This window comes from Tachyglossus aculeatus, chromosome 1 (assembly GCF_015852505.1).
Source record: "Tachyglossus aculeatus isolate mTacAcu1 chromosome 1, mTacAcu1.pri, whole genome shotgun sequence".
NCBI lineage: Eukaryota > Metazoa > Chordata > Mammalia > Monotremata > Tachyglossidae > Tachyglossus > Tachyglossus aculeatus.
This window is the reverse complement of record NC_052066.1, coordinates 61,792,523-61,814,675: the sequence shown is the minus strand read 5'-3', so window position 1 is coordinate 61,814,675 and position 22,153 is coordinate 61,792,523. Positions and strand designations below refer to the sequence as shown.

The 22,153-nt window shown below is 43.0% G+C and overlaps 1 protein-coding gene across 8 annotated transcripts in view; it reads right to left on the bottom strand.

Moving 5' to 3' along the window:
• Positions 1 to 22,153, bottom strand: part of TNIK (TRAF2 and NCK interacting kinase) — a 560,172-nt gene that overhangs the window by 212,461 nt on the left and 325,558 nt on the right. For all 8 annotated transcript variants that reach the window (XM_038749188.1, XM_038749204.1, XM_038749246.1 and 5 more), the window contains exons 5-6: positions 5,627 to 5,737; positions 486 to 576 (exon numbers count right to left, since the gene is read on the bottom strand). In XM_038749188.1, coding sequence (XP_038605116.1) covers positions 486 to 576; positions 5,627 to 5,737 — 202 coding nt within the window. The remainder of the gene's footprint in view (positions 1 to 485; positions 577 to 5,626; positions 5,738 to 22,153) is intronic.

Below are 22,153 nucleotides of genomic sequence, written 5' to 3'. Positions count from 1 at the left end.
TCTGTGCTTCATCTGTAATACGGGGATTAAGACTGTGAGCCCCACGTGGGACAACCTGATTACCTTGTATCTATCCCAGCGCTTAGAACAGTGCTTGGCACATAATAAGCGCTTAACAAATACCATCATTATTATTATTACAGAATATGGCAACATGAGCAATAAAACTTTACACAGCATTTGATGTCAACAAAACGGTGGTAAATTCTAATCCACTGAAACCATCAACCACACCCACACATATGCACACCAAATCACTATGCGCACATAGCTGTAAGTGTGTTTTGTAGGACATCCTGATCTCGATCTGCCTTTCTTTATATAAAAAATAAACCAAGGAAAATGGTCATTTCCATTACAGAGCGAGCCACAATTACAAAATAACTATGGCTGTTGTCATGGTCTAAGCCAAATTAATTCCATTCCAAGATTTACCTGACTTTTGTGCTCCCTCTACAAGTCTAAGGAGTCTGAACCATCCTTACCTAATTTCACTTCTGCATTTTCTGTCAGTAAGACGTTCTGCCCTTTAATGTCTCGGTGAATCACTTTATGCTGATGCAGGTGACTCAGTCCCTGGAGAGATGAAGAAATAGGAAGGGTTTAATGGAAATACATCCAAGTTCCAAATGCATTCTTTTCTACACACTCAACAATCATTCCAATGAGCAAAAAATAAGAAATAAAAAAGAGGCCCATATGCAGAGTTAGAATTATTTATAACTACAACTTTCATATGCCCAAAATAATGTCCTAAATTACAGGTTGGGGAAACACTAATTCATTTACTCCTTCCTAGCAGGGGACTTTGCAGAGTGTCTAAAATGGGATTCTAATTATCTGACAGTAGAGATCAAGGGAAGCAGTGTAGTTTAGAGGAAAGAACATGGGCCTGGGATTCAGAGGACCGGGTTCTAATTCTGTCTCTGCCAACTGCATGCTGCGTGACCTTGGGAAAGTCACTTAATTTCTCTGGGCCTCAGTTTCCTCAGCTGTAAAATGTGGCGTAGATCCTACTCCCTTGCTTAGTCTGCGAGCCCCAGGTAGGACAGGGACTGTTTCCAACCTGATCAACTTGTATATAACCCAGCACTTAGAACTGAACATGACACATGGTAAGCACTTACCAAATATCATAAAAAAGTTACTTCTGATAAAACGGTATGTGCAATCCAACCTCCTTTGTCATTTCCACGTACAACATTTTTTCAAATTAAATTTGAAATTTTAATCATTTATATTAGACAGGATAACCTAATTCCTCACATCTAATGACTTAGCAGAGAAGCAGCGTGGCTCAATGGAAAGAGCATGGGCTTTGGAGTCAGAGGTCATGGGTTCAGACCCCGGTTCCGCCAACTGTCAGCTGTGTGACTTTGGGCAAGTCACTTAACTTCTCTGGGCCTCAGTTACCTCATCTGTAAAATAGGGATTAAGACTGTGACTGTGTCCCATGTGGGACAACCTGATCACCTTGTATCCTCCCCAGCACTTAGAACAGTGCTTTGAACATAGTAAGCACTTAACAAATGCCATCATTATAATTATTATTATTATGGTAAACGTTTAACAAGACAAATACATTCTGTATTGGTTTTAAATATGCATGCACTTATATAAAGAGGAACGGTTTTTATCCTCATCTTCCACCGTAGTTTTCAGAGCTGCATTAGGCAGGTCCTTGACTTTGTACTCATTACATAACATACAGTCTTTCTCAGTGATTTCTAAACTTAGATTTCTACCAGTTCTACATTCAGCCATTGTTTTTGCTTTGAGGATACAAGATACCAGGGTTATAGATTCGCTCGGTGATTTCTGTGACAAACCATCGATTTTAGTGACAAAGTAATAGTTGAAGACTGAAGAATACTAATGATAACTGTGGTATTTGTTACATGCTTACTATGTGTCAAGCACTGTAGTAAGTGCTGAGGGAGATACAGGATTATTAGGTTGGACACAGTCTCTGTCCCACACGGGGTTCACCATTTTAAGGGGGAAGGGGAACAGGTATGGAATCACCATTTTACAGATGAGGAAAGTGAGGCACACAAAAGTTAAGTAACTTGCAGGCTAGTGGCAGAGTGAGGATTAGAACCCAAGTCCACTGATTCCTAAACCTGTGCTCCTTCCTCTAGGCCATGCTGCTTCAGTTTATTATTATTAATAATAAGAATAATTATAGTATTTGTTAAACACTTACGATGTGCCAAGCACTATTCTAAATACTGGGGTAGATATAGGGTAATCAGGTTAACCCACATGGGAGGTAACTGAGGCACAGAGACGTTAAGTGACTTGCCCAAGGTCACACAGCAGACAAGTGGAGGAGCCGGAATTAGAACCCACGCCCTCCGAATCCCAAGCCCATGCTCTTTCCACTAAGCTACGCTGCTTCTCTTAAGTTTATAAACTGCTGTCGCTCAGTTTACTCAGGTTATAATCATGACAGGACCTCATGATACTCCTCTACTGGCAGGGATTAGAGTGAGCAAATTCGCGATACACCTGGATAATCTATAATTGAGACACTTCTAGAAAATTACCCACTCATAAATTAACTGGTCACTAATTTACCTATACTCTAGCTCCTGGGAAATCACTACATGCTAATCAGGGCATGCTCGATAGCAGGGAAAGGGAGCACAAGTGAGGAGGCTTGTGGAAAAGAAGTGAAATTGGTGGGAAATTCATTCATTCATTCAATCGTATTTATTGAGCGCTTACTGTGTGCAGAGCACTGTACTAAGTGCTTGGAAAGTACAATTCAGAAACAAATAGAGACAATCCCTAACCAAAAGTGGGCTCACAGTCTAGAAGTGGGGAGAACACAGAAAAGTGATGTGACTTGCCCAAGGTCCCACATCTCAGTCAGGCAGTGTTTCACTCCTTCTTCCTAAGTGGAATGCCATGATTTCTTGTCTGAGCTACAGACCTTCCACAGATGTAAAAAAAGAAGTGATACTCTCTTGGAGAACAAACAAGAAAATGTCTCTGAGATGGCTATGGAGAGGGTTTCTATCTTAACTCGTGAAAAATGGATACCTAATGGAAATTCAGCTTACTGTGGGTAGGGAATATGTCTACCAGTTCTGTTATAGTGTATTCTCCTGAGCACTTAGTACAGTGCCACTCCTTCCCTTCCCCACAGAACCTGTATATATGTATATATGTTTGTACATATTTGTTACTCTATTTATTTATTTATTTATTTTACTTGTACATATCTATTCTATTTATTTTATTTGGTTAGTATGTTTGGTTTTGTTCTCTGTCTCCCCCTGTTAGACTGTGAGCCCACTCTTGGGTAGGGACTGTCTCTATATGTTGCCAACTTGTACTTCCCAAGCGCTTAGTACAGTGCTCTGCACACAGTAAGCGCTCAATAAATACGATTGATGATGATGATGCTCTGCACACAGTAAGGAAAGGGAGAAGGAAGATGGGGACAGAAAGGAAAGAAGGAAGGTTCTAGACGGTAGAGAAGGAAAAAACTGGAGGCAGACTGGGAGTGATGGGAAACACACGCACAAAAGATTTCATGACTCCTTTAAGCTTTTAGCTAGGGAAGGTAACTACCCATCTTGTCGGAATAATCAATGTAGCACCTGAAGTTAAAATAGAGCCTTGAAAAGAATTCTATATCATAAGCAAACCAGTAGTAACTCTAAGGGAAGCCAGAATAGATGGCAAAGCCCTGTGGCGGTTTTTTTGTTTGTTTTTTTGCTGCTGCACAGTTCGACATTAAGTACGGAGACACTGCGTAAGCCCAGGAATCAGTCAGTGGTATTTCTTTTTTCACAAAGAAATAGATCCCAGGTTACACCGACTGCCTCCATCAGGAGGTTGAGAGGGAACAGGGAACTTCAATCCTTGTGAAGAGACTGATAAACAGTATGGTGTTTAAACAGATGGATTTTAAACTGGGTCCAACTTTCCCTGCCAAAATTTTAAACAAAAAAATGTGACGACTCAGCAGAAGTTTCCTGTTGGCTGTGTTGGTAAAAACCAAGATAATAATAATAATTGTGGTATTTGTTAAGTGCTTACTATGTTCCAGGCACTGTACTAAGTGCTGGGGTAGATACAAGTTTATCAGGTTGGACATAGACACTGTCCCACATGGGACTCACAGACTTAATCCCCGTTTTATAGATGAGGTAACTGAGGCCCAAGGAAGTAAAGTGACTTGCCACAGGTCACACAGCAGACAAGTGGCAGAGCCAGTTGGAACCCAGGGTCTTCTGAATCCCAGGCCTGCGCTCAATCCACTAGGCCATGACAGAAAATAACCCAAAATCTCAGCAGACTCCTCCAGCTTTTTCAGTCAGGCAGTGTTTCACTCTTTCTTCAAAAGTGCAATACTATGATTGCTTGTCTGAGCTACAGACTTTCCACAAATGTAATAAAGAAAGGACACTCTTTTGGAAGATTTCTAACAACTCGTGAAAAATGGATACCTAATGGAAATTCAGCTTACTGTGGGCAGGGAAATGTATCTATCAATTCTGTTATATTGTATTCTCCCGAGCACTTAGTACAGTGTTCTGCACACAGTAAGTGCTCAATAAATAAGATAGATTGAATTAATCTGTGAAGTGACAAAGGTAGCAAATAAGCACTTAATACAGTGCTCTGCACACAGTAAGTGCTCAATGAATACGATCAAACGAATTGAATGAATGAAATAAAGCCGTTCCTAGTTGAACTGGAACTCGAGTTCAAATGCACTTCAAGACATCGGAATGCCCTCCCTCCACACATCCGCCAAGCTAGCTCTCTTCCTCCCTTAAAAGCCCTACTGAGAGCTCACCTCCTCCAAGAGGCCTTCCCAGACTGAGCCCCCTTTTTCCTCTCCCCCTCCCCATCCCCCTGCCCTACCTCCTTCCCCTCCCCACCGCACCTGTATATATAATAATAATAATAATGGCATTTATTAAGCACTTACTATGTGCAAAGCACAGTTCTAAGTACTGGGGAGGTTACAAGGTGATCAGGTTGTCCCACCTGGGGCTCACAGTCTTAATCCCCATTTTACAGCTGAGGTCACTGAGGCATAGAGAAGTGAAGTGACCTGCCCAAAGTCACACAGCAGACAATTGGCGGAGCCGGGATTTGAGCCCACGACCTCTGACTCCAAAGCCCGTGCTCTTTCCACTGAGCCATGCTACTTCCTGTACAGATTTATTACTCTATTTGTTTTACTTGTACATATTTACTATTCTATTTATTTTGTTAATGATGTGCATTTAGCTTTAATTCTATTTGTTCTGACTACTTGACACCTGTTCACATGTTTTGTTTTGTTGTCTGTCTCCCCCTTCTAGACTGTGAGCCCGTTGTTAGGTAGGGACCAGTCTCTATATGTTGCCAGCTTGTACTTCTCAATCACTTTGTACAGTGCTCTGCACACAGTAAGTGCTCAATAAATATGACTGACTGAATGAATGAATCAGATTTCTCAGATTTGATCAGATTGGGCTTCACATCATTCATTTCACCAAGCACCCAGGTGCTTGGTGGGGGAGTAGGGACAACAGCTCTCTTGAAATTTGCAGGGGTGAAAAAGGAACGTCCTTCCATCCCCAGCACTTGAAAGTATGACAGAAGACGTGACACATACCCGTAAAATCTCCCGGCAGATATAGGCGATCCACTCCTCCTTCAAAGTGTTGCCTTTTGTGTTCTTGATCAGATCAGTAACGGAGCCGGCCCCGCAAAACTCCATCACCAGCTGGCAAGGAAGCAAAAGTGCAATTATTATAATTAAAGTTCAAAGTGTGCACTGGGTTACATTACCGCCACATAAATAATGTCAGTCAGTTACCATGGAGTGCAATTTCTGCCTGGGGAAAGTGCTAACGAAATAATATTGGGCCCGGACATTTTTAACTTATAGTCAGCGAGTTGTCATTTGACGACACAAAATGAAAGTTACAATTTGGTCAAAGCTAAAAATTAGAGTTATACCACTACTACTAATAGTAATGATGGTATTGTTAAGCGCTTGCTATACGTCAGGCACTGTACTAAGCGCTGGGGTGGATACAAGCAAACAGAGTTGGACACAATCCCTGTCCCTTGTGGGGCTCAGAGTCTCAATTCTCATTTTACAGAGGAGGGAACTGAGGCCCAGAGAAGTGAAGTGACTTGCTCAAGGTCACACAGCGGGAGAGTGGCAGAGCCGGGATTAGAACCCATGACCTTCTGACTCCCAGGCCGAGGCTCTATCCACTTCGCCATGCGAAAAAAGTGGAAGGATTTTTAACATACATCTCAGGCCACGCTCACTACTCAAGGCAAAATCACGATCCAGTTATTCAGAGGGAGTTATCTTGAGTATTTTGCTGCTGACCCCTCTCCCATGTCCCCTCCCTCCCCTGGAACTCATTCCTCTCCATACAGGCCAAACCACCACTGTCCCCACCTTCAAAGCCTTATTAAGTTCACAGTTCTTCCAGGATTAAGTCCTCTTTTCCCCAACTCCCTCTCCCTTCTGTCATGTTTTCGCTCTTGGATCTGTGACCTTTGGGCATTTGATATATGCCTCACCCCCAGACTTACAGCACTTACATACGTATCTTTAAATTATACATTATAAATTACTTATACTAGTGTCTCTTTGCCACTCGACTCCTAGCTCATTGCAGGCAAGAAATGGGTCTGTTAACTCAGTTGTATTGTACTCTTACAAGAGCTTAGTTCAGTGCTCTGCACATAGTAAGTACTCAATAAATATTACTGATTGATTAATGTCTCTCTAAAAAAATTCCAGAAGAGGAAGAGAGAACCACGCATTGTGGAACCAGTTGTTTCTTCAGTGGCACTGTAAGCTGTAATGGCAGGAAGTGCCTGGTTTTAATTAACTTTAGTAAATGTTCCCAGAGGCTTGGATGCATCAAATACAGTCAATAAACAATAAATCCTAATTAAGCACCTTTCATCTGAAAATATCCCACATAAAACCACTATGTCACTCGGCAACCTTTTGGGGTAGAACATACAATTATACTTCATTTTCCTGAGGGGAAAAATGAGGCATGGGTAAGGGTGTCTTTTCGTGCGAGCTTCCCTCTTCATGAAACAACCTCCTACTCCACATTGCCCAGGTTGACTCTCCACAAAGCTTTTCCTAATTTAGAAATGCGATGTGTTGTGCAATTCCTAACTCAGTCAGAAAGTTGGCCCTATTTAGTAGAAAGAACAAGTGAATCGGCTAAAATCAATTAATGACCCGGGTTGACTTACTTTGCCTTCATTATAATGGACTGAGCAGTGTCCCCTTAGTTGTGGAGATAGAGAGAGGGTAAGATAGTGTGAACTGCCATGAGAAGCAGTGTGGCCTAATGGGCGTCAGAAGGACCTGGGTTTTAATCCCGGCTCCTTCCTCTGCGTGACCTGCAGAAGGTTATTTAACTTCTCTGTGCCTCGGTTACCTCATCTGTAAAATGGGGATGAAGACCGTGAGCCCCATATGGAACGTGGACTGTGTCCAACCTGATTAACTTGTTTCTACCCCAGCGCTGAGTGTCTAGCATATAGTAAGTACTTAACAAATGCCATTAAAAAACAATGAGAGAAGAGAGGGAGGAGATACCCCTTGCTGGGAGAAGCTCAGGTCTACCATTAAAGTTCCCATGGCTGTGTCTCTCCCTGGACACTTTCTTAGTAGTACTTTTTTTAGACTGTGAGCCCACTGTTGGGTAGGGACTGTCTCAATATGTTGCCAACTTGTACTTCCCAAGCGCTTAGTACAGTGCTATGCACACAGTACGTGCTCAATAAATACAATTGATTGATTGATTCCCCAGACTCGTAATGGCTGCTCTAGACTATAAGTTTTCTGAGGGCAGGAATCATGTGGTGAGGATAATTACGGCATTTGTTAAGCAGCACTGTTCTAAGCGTTGGGGTCGATACAGGTTAATCAGATTAAATTATATTAATAATAATGGTATTCGTTTATTCATTCATTCAATCACATTTATTGAGCACTTACTGTAGGCAGAGCACTGTACTAAGCACTCGGAAAGTAAAATTCAGCAATAAAAAGAGACAATCCCTACCCCAAAACAGGCTTACTATGTGCTTACTAGGCCTTCCCAGACTGAGCCCCCTCCTTCCTCTCCTCCCACCCCCCACCTCCTTCCCCTCCCCACAGCACCTGTATATATAATCATAATAATACATTTGTACAGATTTATTACTCTATTTATTTTACTTGTACATATTTATATATTCTATTTATTTTATTTTGTTAATATGTTTTGTTTCCTGTCTCCCCCTCCTAGACTGTGAGCCTGCTGTTGGGTACGGACCGTCTCTATATGTTGCCAACTTGTACTTCCCAAGCGCTTAGTACAGTGCTCTGCACACAGTAAGCACTCCATAAATACGACTGATTGAATGAATGCCAAGCACTGTTCTAAGCACTGGGGTAGATACAAGGTAATCAGGTCATCCCACGTGGGGCTCACAGTCTTAATCCCCATTTTTACAGATGAGGTAACTGAGGCACAGAGAAGTGAGGTGACTTGCCCAAAGTCACACAGCTGACAAGTGGTGGAGCTGGGATTAGAACCCAATGCTGGGCTCTTTCCACTAAACCACACTGCTTCTCTCTACCCCTGTCCTTTATGGGGCTCACAGTCTAAACAGGAAGGAGAGTAGGTACTGAATTCTTCCAAGCACTTACTACAGTGCTTTGTATGCAGTAAGTGTTCAGTAAGTACTATTGTTCAATTGACTGCTCTCTCTCGAGTGCTTCCGCACTCTACACTGTAAGCTTGCTGTGGGCAGGGAACGTGTCTACCAACTCTTTCATCTTGTACTCTCCCAAGTGCTCAGTACAGTGCTCTCCACACAGTAAGTGCTCAATAAATCTGACTGACTGATTCTGCAGCTGTTTATTCACTGGCCGGAGACACCTGACACTGAAGTTTCTGGTAACCAACCCTTATCCTTGCAAACATCCTATCTCCTCTTATCCTGAAATACACACAGAACACTCAGAAATGTGAAAATATTTAGTGTTCAAAATGTTCTGATGATAAAAATCAACTGTTTACAGCCACATATGTGATCTAGTGAAGCTGCTGACAGAACTCAGCCCTTTTCTATTCTACTCCCTGATGGAGAAGGAAAGGATTAATGTTGAGATTAGTAATAATAACAGTATTTGTTAAGTGCTCACTATGTGCCAAGCACTGTACAAGGAAAATTGTGTTGGACACAGTCCCTGTCCCACTTAGGGCTCACAGTCTCAATCCCCATTTTCAGATGCGGTAACTTTGGCACAGAGAAATGAAGTGACTTTCCCAAGGTCACACCAGACCTTGACTGTTGCGGGGGAGCGCGAGACAGTTTCTAGGGGAACTTGGTCCCTCAAGGTAGTGCTTAGGAGAAGCAGCGTGGCTCAGAGGAGAAAGCACGGGCTTGGGAGTCAGAGGTCATGGGTTCTAATCCCAGCTCCGCCACTTGTCAGCTGTGTGACTTTGGGCAAGTCACTCCACTTCTCTGTGCCACAGTTCCCTCATCTGGAAAATGGGGATTAAGACTGTGAGGCCGATTACCTGATTACCTTGTATCCCCCCAGTGCTTAGAACAGTAATTGGCACATAGTAAGTGTTTAACAAATGCCATTATTATTATTATTATTATTATTATTATTATTACAGTGCTCTGTACAAAGTAAATACTCAATATGATTCACTGACTGGCTGGCTGAGTAGTAAGATACAGGGATGCCTAACAGACATATGGGAAACGGATCAAAAGTCCCTCTGGGAAAGGGGAGGAGTTTCCCACCTATTAATCAATCATATTTATTCAGCGATTACTGTGTGCAGAGCATGTACTAAGCACTTGGGAAGTACAAGTTGGGAAGTACAAGTCACCTATTACCTGACCTGGGCCCTTTCCATAGCCACCAGACATGCACAGTGGCAAAGATGATGATTTTTCTGTAGCGGGAATCTGATTTGAATAGTTATCCCAAGTATATGTAACATTCCAGGTCATACTAATCCTGCGCAGCAGATGAAGCGGGAAAAGGAAGTGACCCTCCATTGCTCTAGGCTCTGGCGCTCTTGGGACCGACAGGGGATGAAATGCAAACCTGAGAGTGAGTGGGACAGGTATCCTCTTTTGCCACAAGCTCCAGCTATTAGGCCCTCTTGCTCCTGTCCCCGGAGTCTGCACGAGCAGTCTTGGCCACTGGATCTTTCAGCAGAGAGGCCTAGTGAAAAGAGCACAGCCTGGAAGTCTGAAAGACCTGGGTTCTAATCCCAGCTCAGCCGATTACTTTCTATGGGACCTTGGGCAAGCCACTTAACTTCTCTGTTCCTCAGTTTCCTCAACTGTAAAATAGAGATTCAATACCTGTTCTCCTAACCACTTAGACTGTGAAGCCCATGTGGGGCATCATCAATCATCAATCGTATTTATTGAGCGCTTACTGTGTGCAGAGCACTGTACTAAGTGCTTAAACAGGGACTGTGTCTGACCTAATTAACTTGTACCTATCCCAGCGCTTAGAACAGTGTTTGATATATAACAAGCGCTTAACAAATACCATTAAAAAAAAGAGGGGCACTCCACCAGGAGACAAGGATCGGCGGGGAACCCAGTCAATAAACTAAGCTCTAATAATAATTATAATAATAATAGTACGTGTTAAGTGCTTACTATATGCCAAGCCCTGTTGTAAGCGCTAGGATAGATACAAGTTAATCAGGTTGGACACAATTCCTGACCCGCATGGGGCTCACACTCTTAATCCCTATTTTACAGATGAAGAAACGGAGACCCAGAGAAGTTAATTGACTTGCCCAAGGTCACAGAGCAGACATGAGGCGGAATGGGGATTAGAACCCAGATCCTTCTGAATCCCAGGCCCCTGCTCTTTCCACTGTTGTCCACTGTTTTATAATAACTCAGACAGGGAACAGGGAAAGGAGTTGCTTGGGAACTTTGCCTAATGTTCACTAGACCCCCAACTCATCCCTATTAGGTTGGGTACTTTCCTGTGTCTACCTAGTGGGCAGATCTACTGATGACCCAGGTTCAAACTCGTTCTTTTATTCATTCATTCAATCGTATTTATTGAGCGGTTACTGTGTGCAGAGCACTGTACTAAGCGCTTGGGAAGTACAAGTTGGCAACAGATAGAGACGGTCCCTACCTAACAACGGGCTCGCAGTCTAGAAGGGGGAGAGAGAGAATTGCTTGAGAAACATCCTCAAATGTGGGAGAATACTCTGTTGACGCTGTTGAAAACTTTTAATTCCCTCCCCATATCTTAATTCCCAAAACATATTTGCTTGGTTCAGGAACTTATTTTTTAAAAAAATGGTATTTGTGAAATGCCTACTATGTGCCAGGCACTGTCCTAAGCAGTGGGGTAGATACAAGTTTATCAGGTTGGTTACAGTCCTCATTCCACAAGGGACTCACAGTCTTAATCCCCATTTTCCAGATGAGGTAACCGAGGCACAGAAAAGTGAAGTGACTTACCCAAGATCACACAGCAGATAAGTAGATTTTGACACCAGTCGACATGTTTTGTTTGGTTGTCTGTCTCCCCCTTCTAGACTGTGAGCCCATTGTTGGGTAGGGACCGTCTCTATATGCTGCCGACTTGTACTTCACAAGCACTTAGTACAGTGCTCTGCACACAGTAAGCGCTCAATAAATACAATTGCATGAATGAACGAAGTAGAAGCCTCACTCTTGGCTTCAAAGCTCTCCATCCCCTCGCCCCCTCCTACCTCACCTCCCTTCTCTCCTTCTACAGCCCAGCCTGCACCCTTCACTCCTCTGCCGCCGCTAACCTCCTCACTGGGCCTCGATCTCACCAGTCCTGCAGTCGACCCCCAGCCCACATCCTCCCCCGGCCTGGAATGCCCTCCCTCCACACATCCGCCAAGCTAGCTCTCTTCCTCCCTTCAAAGCCCTCCTGAGAGCTCACCTCCTCCAGGAGGCCTTCCCAGACTGAGCCCCCTTTTTCCTCTCCTCCTCCCCATCCCCCCGCCCTACCTCCTTCCCCTCCCCACAGCACCTGTATATATGTTTGTATAGATTTATTACTCTATTTTACTTGTACATATTTACTATTCTATTAATTTTGTTAATGATGTGCATATAGCTATTATTCTATTTATTCTAACGATTTTGACACCTGTCTACATGCTTTGTTTTGTTGTCTGTTTCCCCCTTCTAGACTGTGAGCCCACTGCTGGGTAGGGAATGTCTCTATATCTTGCCGACTTGTCCTTCCCAAGAGCTTAGTACAGTGCTCTGCACACAGTAAGCACTCAATAAATACGATTGAATGAATGAACGAAGTAGAAGAGCCGGGATTAGAACCGGGGTTGTTCTGACCTCCAGATCCGTTTTCTATCCATTAGGCCGTGACACTCCTCCTAGAAATCCATTCCTTGATCCTGCATCAGTTGCAGAAAATCCCCCACACCAAGACCTATGAATCCAGGGCACCAGTGGAAGTCATGGCAAATGATGGAAAATACAGAAAAGTACATTCAAATCTACTGTGAGGCCACGCTCTAATGTCATTCGGTTTTACAATATTGGATGCTCAGCTCCAATGAATTGCTGGTAAGTGATTTCTCTTCCACTATGAAACAGAATGATTATCAAATGATGAAATACACTAAAAAACGCTGGCAACGGGTTGTTCTAGCCATGGGGAAATGGTGATGATTACCACTAGCTCCACGTAGCTTGGAGTACCTCTCACTGCAGGTAACCTCACTCATATTAATAAGCAGATATACAGTTAAAGATGCCAAACACAGAATTGCTAAGTCACCTGCTTTACATATAATAATAACAATAATAATAATAATGGTAACATTTATTAAGCACTTACTCTGTGCAAAGCACTGTTCTAAGCGCTAGGGAGGTTACAAGATGATCAGGTTGTCTCACAGGGCTCACAGTCTTAATCTCCATTTTACAGATGAGGTAACTGAGGCACAGAGAAGTTAAGTGACTTGCCCAAAGCCACACAGCTGACAACTGGCAGAGACGGGATTTGAACCCATGACCTCTGGCTCCAAAGCCCGTGCTCTTTCCACTGAGCCACACTGCTTCTCATGAGGAGGAAAAAAAAGTGGACCACTAACCAACTCACCCCCATAGAAAGGCATTTTGTAAAATTAACTTTTCAATAAGCATTCCCCTTTATTATCTTTTCCTCAGTAGCTTCTACTGAAGACCAAAGCTAGAACTAGTCCCTTCATTCCTTTATTGCCACTGGATTCAAGACAACTTGAATTTATTTATTTTATTTGTACAGATCTATTCTATTTATTTTATTTGGTTAGTATGTTTGGTTTTGTTCTCTGTCTCCCCCTTTTAGACTGTGAGCCCACTGTTGGGTAGGGACTGTCTCTATATGTTGCCAATTTGTACTTCCCAAGCGCTTAGTACAGTGCTCTGCACATAGTAAGCGCTCAATAAATACGACTCATGATGATGATGAACTTCCAAATGGGCAAAAGTGCTTACTACAGTGCTCTGCACACAGTAAGCACTCAATAAATACGATTGAATGAATGACTAATCCCTCCTCCCCTTCGCTCCTCTCAATGGGATTCTTAAAAAACAAAATAATGTCTGAGAAAAGCTTCTAAAGGTACATATATTATCCATTTACACCAGTTCCTGTCTTGTCCTTCTATCCCTCTAGCCACTCATTCGCAGTCACTTTCTCAGGCTCCTCTTCTGCCTCCCACCCCCTAACTGTGGGGGTCCCTCAAGGTTCATTTCTGGGTCCCCTTCTATTCTCTATCTCCACCCATTCTCTTGGAGAACTCAATTGCTCCCATGGTTTCAACTACCATCTCTCTGCTGATGATTCTCAAATCTACATCTCCAGCCCTGACCTCTCTCCATCTCTCCTTCATATTTCCTCCTGCTTTCAGGTCATCTCTACTCACCGACACCTTAAATAGAAATGTCCAAAACAGTACTCCTTATCTTCCCCACCCAAACTGTGCCACGCCCCTGGTCTTTCCCACCACTGTAGACACTAACACTATCCTTTCCTACCTCACAAGTCTGTAACCTTGGCATTATCCCCAACTCATCTCTCTCATACAACCCCCACATTCAATCTTCATCAGATCCTGTTGTTTCTGCCTATACAGCATCACTAATATCTGCACTTTCCTCTCCATCCAAACTGCTACAATGTTTCTAGACTGTGAGCCCGTTGTTGGGTAGGGATTGTCTCTGTTGCTGAACTGTACTTCCCAAGCTCTTAGTACAGCGCTCTGCACACAGTAAGCACTCAATAAATATGGCAGAATGAGTTATCCAAGCACTTATCCTCCCCACCTGGACTACTGCATCAGCCTCCTAACTGACCTCCCTTCCTCCTGTCTCTCCCCACTCCAGTCCATAGCTCACTCTGCTGCTCAGATCATTTTTCTAAAAAAAAAAAATTCAGTCCATGTCTCCCCACTCCTCAGAAACCTCCGGAGGTTGCCCATCTACCTCCACATCAAACAGGAACTCCTTACCACTGGCTTTAAGACATTCAATCACCTTGCCCCTCCCTACCTTACCCCACCGATTTACTATAGCTCAACCCGTCCTCTTCACTCCTTTAGCGCCAGCGTACTTACCGTGTCAGCATCTCATCTATCGTATAGCCGCCTCCTTTCCCGCATCCTCCCTCTGGCCTGGAACTCCCTCCCCGCCTCCCTATATTTCAGACTGCCACTGTCTCCACCTTCAAAGCCTTATTAAGATCAAAGCTCCTCCAAGAAGCCTTCCCTGATTAACCCCTTTTCCCCACTGTAGTAAGCACTTGGGAGAGTAAAATGTAGCAGAGTTGTCAGATACATTCTCTGCCCTCAATGAGTTTACAGTCATCCCTCCCTCCTTCTGTGTCACCTATTCAATTAGATCCCCCCTGCCCTACCTCCTTCCCCTCCCCACAGTACCTGTATATATGTTGTACAGATTTATCACTCTATTTTACTTGTACATATCTCCTATTCTATTAATTTCGTTAATGATGTGCATTTAGCTTTAATCCTGTTTGTTCTGATGACTTGACACCTGTCCACATGTTTTGTTTTGTTGTCTGTCTCCCTCTTCTAGACTGTGAGCCTGTTGTTGGGTAGGGACCGTCTCTATATGTTGCCAACTTGTACTTCCCAAGCGCTTAGTACAGTGTTCTGCACACAGTAAGCGCTCAATAAATACAATCGAATGAATGAATAAATTTGTATTCTTTGGACACTTGAACTTCACCCCATCCTCAGTCCCACAGCACTGTGTACAGACAGGGCAGCAGCATAGCCTAGTTGAAAGGGCACAGACCTAGGTTCTAATTCCAGCTCCACGTTGTGACCTTGGGTAAGTCACTTCACTTCTCTGTGGTTTTGTCCCCTCATCTGCAGACTGGTATTCAAAACCTGTTCTCCCTCCTACTTAGATTGCATGCCCCATGCGGGACCTGATTTCCTTGTATCTATCCCAGCACTTAGCATAGGGCTTGGCCCATAGAAAGCACTTAGCAAATACCACAATTATTACTATTACAACCATTCATATAGTCATTATATTAATGCCTGTCTCCTCTTCTAGACTGAAGCTCGTTATGTGCCAGGAAGGTGTCTATCAACTCGGTGGTACTCACCCAAGCGCTTAGTACAATGCTCTGCATGCACAAGGCACTCAGTAATTACGATTGATGGACTGATTGAAATTTTACGTAGAGAGAGGTCTGTGAAAAGGCACACATGAAATATAACACTCTTAGCAATGTGAGGCTTGGAAAAACCATAAGAAGAATTGATGAAGTATTTTTCCCTTTCATTTCGTAAATGGGCATTTTAAGAAAAAGTTCATCCATGGGTTTCTGATGGGAAACCACTTTAATTTCTAGGAGAATTATAGGTTTTACCCTGGAGAATGCCTGTGAAACACTTTGAGAGCTATCCCTTAGAAAAAGCTAAACAAACTGTTTTCTGAAGATAAATCAATGAATCCCAACAGAATCAAGTGCCCAAGTCTACTTGCCAAAAAAGTCCCAAAGAATGAAGGCTCTCAAGCAATGTATTGTTTTTATTTTCTGTAATTTAAAAATAGCAGTATTAAATTCCATGAAGTGGTATACTCAGGCTCTTGGAAATGGGAAGACAGATTCAACCGTAGCTATTGCAGCAGTCCCTGCTTGATAATGGACTGTCACTAAAACTAACAAGTTTTGGGGGGCAATTGTCACTAGTAGGACTGACAGCGAATAGAAAATTTGCTTCTTCACGAACTGGCTTTCGGTAAGATACCACTGCAAATGCAGAATTTGGTTGAAGTTGGTGCTACTCTTCAGTAATGGTGCTTATTGAGTACTTGCTGAGTGTGACGCACGCTGTACCGAGTCCTAGGGAAAGTACCATCAATCAATCAACAGTTTTTATTGAGCACCTCATTGGGTTGGTAAGTGACAAGAATGATTTTTCCAACCAGTAGGAATGAAAACGACTAACTTCCAAACAATGTTTACTTACATAATTTTATATGAGATGGTAATCATCTGCAAAATGGGGATTAAGACTGGGAGCCCCACGTGGGACAACCTGATCACCTTGTATCCTCCCCAGCGCTTAGAACAGTGCTTTGCACATAGTAAGCACTTAACAAATGCCAACATCATTGTTATTATTATTATTATTATTATTATTATTATTAATTGGCCATCAGTTCTGACAGCCATTTGGGCCTACTTAGCTGATACCCCCTCGACCTCTAAGACTGCTCTTTCCACCACCACTAAGTGCCAAGGAGAACAGGGCTGGGCTGCACATGACCTTCCTTCCCCATCTTTCAGGAAGCAAAATGGCCTAATGGATAGAGCACGGGGCCGGGAGTCAGGAGGACATGGGTTCGAATACTGACTCCACCACTTGTCTGCTGTGTGACCTTGGGAAGTCCCTTCACTTCTCTGGGCCTCAGTTACCTCATTCATAAAACAGGATTAAGACTTCGAGCCCTATAAACTATAAGCTTGTTGTGGGCAGGGAATGTGTCTATTATATCGTTGTATTGTACTCTCCCAAGTGCTTAGTACAGTGCTCTGCGTACAGTAAGCACTCAGTAATTAGCATGGCTCAGCGGAAAGAACACGGGCTTTGGAGTCAGAGTTCATGGGTTCAAATCCCGGCTCTGCCAATTGTCAGCTGTGTGACTTTGGGCAAGTCACTTCACTTCTCTGTGCCTCAGTTACCTCATCTGTAAAATGGGGATTAAGATTGTGAGCCCCACGTGGGACAACCTGATCACCTTGTAACCCTCCAGTGCTTAGAACAGTGCTTTGCACATAGTAAGCGCTTAACAAATACCATCATTATTATTATTATTAATAATTATAATTGACTGATTGACTGTGTCCACCCCTATTGCCTTGTATCTACCCCAGCGCTTAGAACAGTGCCTAGCGCCTAGTAAGCACTTAACAAATACCACAATTATTATCAATATTATTGCCTTTTCTGTCGTTGCCCTGGCAACTGCAGCCATCCCATGTGTACCCCTGTTGGCAGGGCAACCTGCACAGAAGTCAGCACATGCCCCTAAGGACTCGCAGCGAAACAGACGGGACTCCTCTTGCCGCTACCTCACTGTGGCGGCCTCCCCAATTTTTGGACACAAATATTTCTAAAGGCTTTGCTTTTGATTTGGACAAAAAATTCAGTTGGATTGAAGGATTAATAATAACTTTGTTAAGCACTTACTATGTGTGAAGCACCGTTCTAAGCGCTGGGGGGGATACAAGGTGATCAGGTTGTCACACGTGGGGCTCACAGTTTTAATCCCCATTTTACAGATGAGGTAACTGAACTACAAAGAAGTTAAGTGGCTTGCCAAGGTCGCACAGCAGACAATTGGTGGAGCCGGGATTAGAACCCACGTCCTCTGACTCCAAGCCCGTTCATGTCATTCCTGTGATGATGATCATGAAGGCACTTAATAAGTAAGCGCTACGTGTCAAGCACTGTTCTAAGCGCTAGGGTAGATACAAGGTAATCAGGTTGGACACAGACCCTGTCCCACATAAGGCTCACAGTCTTAGTCCCCATTTTGCAAATAACTGTGGCCCAGGGAAATGAGGTGATTTGCCCAAGGTCACACAGCCGACAGCTGGTAGAGCCAGATTAAAACCCAGATCCTTCTGACTCCCAGCCCGATGGCGCTATGCATTATAGTAATAATGATGGTATTTGTTAAGAGCTTACTATGTGTCAAGCACTGTTCCAAGCACTGGGGTAGATATAAGGTTATCAGGTTGTCCCATGTGGGGCTCACAGTCTTAATCTCCATTTTTACAGATGAGGTAACTGAGGCACAGAGAAGTGAAGTGACTTGCCCAAAGTCACACAGTGGTGAAGCCGGGATTAGAACCCACGATCTCTGACTCCCAAACCCGTGCTCTTTCCACTAAGCCACACTGCTTCTCATAAGGCACTACTTCTGTACATAAAGCAGTTGTGAGAGAGGCATGGCCTAGTGGAAAGAGCACAAACTGGAGACCAGTACCATTCAGTGCTTGGAACAGTGCTTGGCACATAGTAAGAGCTTAATGTCATTATTATTATAATTACCATTAAAAAAAAATAAAAATAATGGCCCTATAGCCCACCTTCTTTCCTGCTCATTCTCCACCAGGCAGTTACTTCAACTTGGAGTACTGAAATGCAGGCTCAAAACTGGCAAAGACTTGAATAAACTCAGAAAATACCAAGGCCCCTTCTCTGTAGCAGACTTCCTCAAAATTTGAATTAGCAGAGCACTCAAAGTACCCTTTATTTCTCTCAGCACATTTCTCAGCTCCCTAATCAATCAATCAATCGTATTTATTGAGCGCTTACTGTGTGCAGAGCACTGTACTAAGCGCTTGGGAAGTACAAGTTGGCAACATATAGAGACAGACCCTACCCAACAGTGGGAATCTCTATGGTTTCCTGTGAATCATTTATTTCCTCAGAGTTTGGGGGTATTTTTGGTATATTTTGGTAGATATTTTGGTATATTGGTATATTGGGGGGTATTCCGTGAATAGTCAAACTCCACATCAGTGTTTGAATTGCATACCTCCAGAAAGTATGGGGAGCTCTTTCTTTTAATGATATTATTTTTAATGGTATTTGTTAAGCACTTACTATGTGTCAAGCACTATTCTAAGTGCTGGGGTAGATACAAGTTCATCAGGCCGGGTACAGTTCCCGTCCCATGAGGGGCTCACAGTCTGAAGAGGGAGGAGGATTTAATCCCCATTTTATAGTTGAGGAAACTGAAGTAATAATAATAATAATGATAGTATTATCATTATTATGCTCCGCCAATTGTCAGCTGTGTGACTTTGGGCAAGTCACTTAACTTCTCTGTGCCTCATTTACCTCATCTGTAAAATGGGGATTAGGATTAGGATTGTGAGCCCCCCATGGGACAACATGATCACCTTGTAACCTCCCCAGCGCTTAGAACAGTGCTTTACACATAGTAAGCGCTTAATGAGCCCGCTGTTGGGTAGGGACTGTCTCTATGTGTTGCCGACTTGTACTTCCCAAGCGCTTAGTACAGTGCTCTGCACACAGTAAGTGCTCAATAAATACGATTGATGATGATGGATTTATTAAGCGCTTACTATGTGCAAAGCACTGTTCTAAGCACTGGGGAGGTTACAAGGTGATGAGGTTGTCCCACGGGGGGCTCACAGTCTTAATCCCCATTTTACAGATGAGGGAACTGAGGCCCAGAGAAGTTAAGTGACTTGCCCAAAGTCACACAGCTGACAAGTGGCGGAGCCGGGATTTGAACCCATGACCTCTGACTCCAAAGCCCGTGTTCTTTCCACTGAGCCACGCAGCTTCTCTACATAGTAAGAGTACATCTACAAGTATTTAGTAAGCGCTTAACAAATGCCATCATTATTATTATTATTAAGTACAGAGACCTTAGGTGACTTGCCCAAGGTCACCAAGTAAGCAATCTGCAGAGCCATGATTCAAAGCTAGATCCTCTGATGCCCAGGCCCTTGATCTTTTCACTAGGCCATGCTTCTTCTTTTTTAAGCGTTTACTATGTGCTAGGCACTGAACTAGGTGCTGGGTAGGTTACCTAGATTAGTTCAGCTTCCCTCAAATTTAAGGGGAAAGAGTGTTATCATAATTATCATCATCTTAATAGTACTTATTAAGCATTTATTATGTGCCAAGCACTGTTCTAAGCACTGGGATAGATACAAATTAATCGGGTTGGTCCCAGTCCGTGTTTCACATGGGGTTCACAGTCTTAATCCCCTTTTACAGAAAAGGTAAGTGAGGCCTAGAGAAGTTAAATGACTTCAAGGTCACAGAGCAGACAAGGGGCGGAGCAGCATCAATCAATCAATCAATCGTATTTATTGAGCGCTTACTGTGTGCAGAGCACTGTACTAAGCACTTAGCATCGGAACTGAGGTATTCAGCCCCCCAGGCCTGTGCTCTTTCCATTGGGCCACACCGCTTCTCCAAGCTCAGTCTTTACTGCTGCACACATCAGTACATTTTCCAAGTCTTATTTGCATTCCTAAACTCCAGTTAACATCTGGAGCCCGTAGGAGGGATTTGCTCTTCTGAGCAGGAAATCTGTTCCCCTAATTTGGCAGAAGTGCAGTTATTTGTTTCTGAGAGTGATAGAACAATTGATTTTATATTAAGAAGTGATTAAAATGCTCCACAAAAAGAAACATCCCATTTCTGAGATACAGGAAGTGCTAAGATGATAAACAGATTTTAATTGACCCTGCAAGACAATTAGCTGGAAGAGGTGATGGTTTTAATGCTTTAACAAGACTGCCTTCCTTTCTCATTTTTTATCTTCTAGAAGGGCAGGTTCTTAATACCCTGCCTGGCATATAGTAAGTGCTTAACAAATACCATTAAGAAAAGAAAATGGATATAAGCCATTTTTTGCTGGTTTTTTTTTTAATGGTACTTGTTAAGCACTTACTATGTGCCAAGCATTGCTCTAAGCACTGGGGTAGACGCAAGTTAACCAGGCCAGACACAGTCCCTGTCCCCACATTGGGCTCACACTCTTAATCCCCATTTTTTACAGATTATCAATCATATTTATTGAGATTTATTTACAGATAAGGTAACTGAGGCACAGAGAAGTTAAGTGACTTGCCCAGGGTAACACAAGTGGTGGAACCAGGATGAGAACCCATGACCTTACGTCTCCTAGGCCCGGGATCTATCCATTACACCACACTGCTCCTCTTGTTTTAATGAAGAAGGCAAAGGCATAGGAATAAAAAAAAAAACACTGTAGAATATCTTCTTTCATCTATCTCGTTGTGGGCTGGGAATATGTCTGCTTATTGTTGTAATCTCCCAAGTGCTTAGTACAGTGCTCTGCACACAGTAAGTGCTCAATAAACACGAATGAATGCACGAATGAATGAATCTAGGCCCCAATAATTTAATTTAGCAAGAGAAATAACTGGTAACAATGACTGGAAATTTTAGTTACTATTGTGAGACATCTCTGACTCGCTGATGTGACTAACATCATATGCCACAGTGCTTACTACAGAGATGGGATAAAGCATTGTTTATTTTACAATTCAGTAAGGTTTGAAATAATGCACTTGCTATTTCAATTATCCCCTTAGTAGTATGTTCTCTTACTTGGCCTCCTTAGTTCTTAGGAGATAATCAGGATTTTATGTCCTTTTTACAAATAGACTAGACTTGCATTAGCTATAATGTCATTAAGAGACTAGGATGTGCTTTGTGTAGCTTTTTAATTTCAGGGAAATTAGTCAGTTTAATAGACCGTGATTCTTAGCCTCACCATTTTCACACAGAGAGCTGTGAAACTGAAAACCTCTTCATCATGAAATGAAGGGGAAACATGAGGGTAAATGTCATATGTCAGAAGCTTGCCTTATTTCTGAGAGATGTTAATCATCATTGAAAGAGCTCCTTTTTTTTTTTTGATTTCTGTATAGGCCCCTCAGCGGCTGATAAAAGAGAATCACTTGGCCATTATCAGAAGTAGTTTTACTTGGACAAAGAACCTGAGCAAAACAAGTGTTTATCTGCAAGGCCAGACTGATAGAATTCTCCCA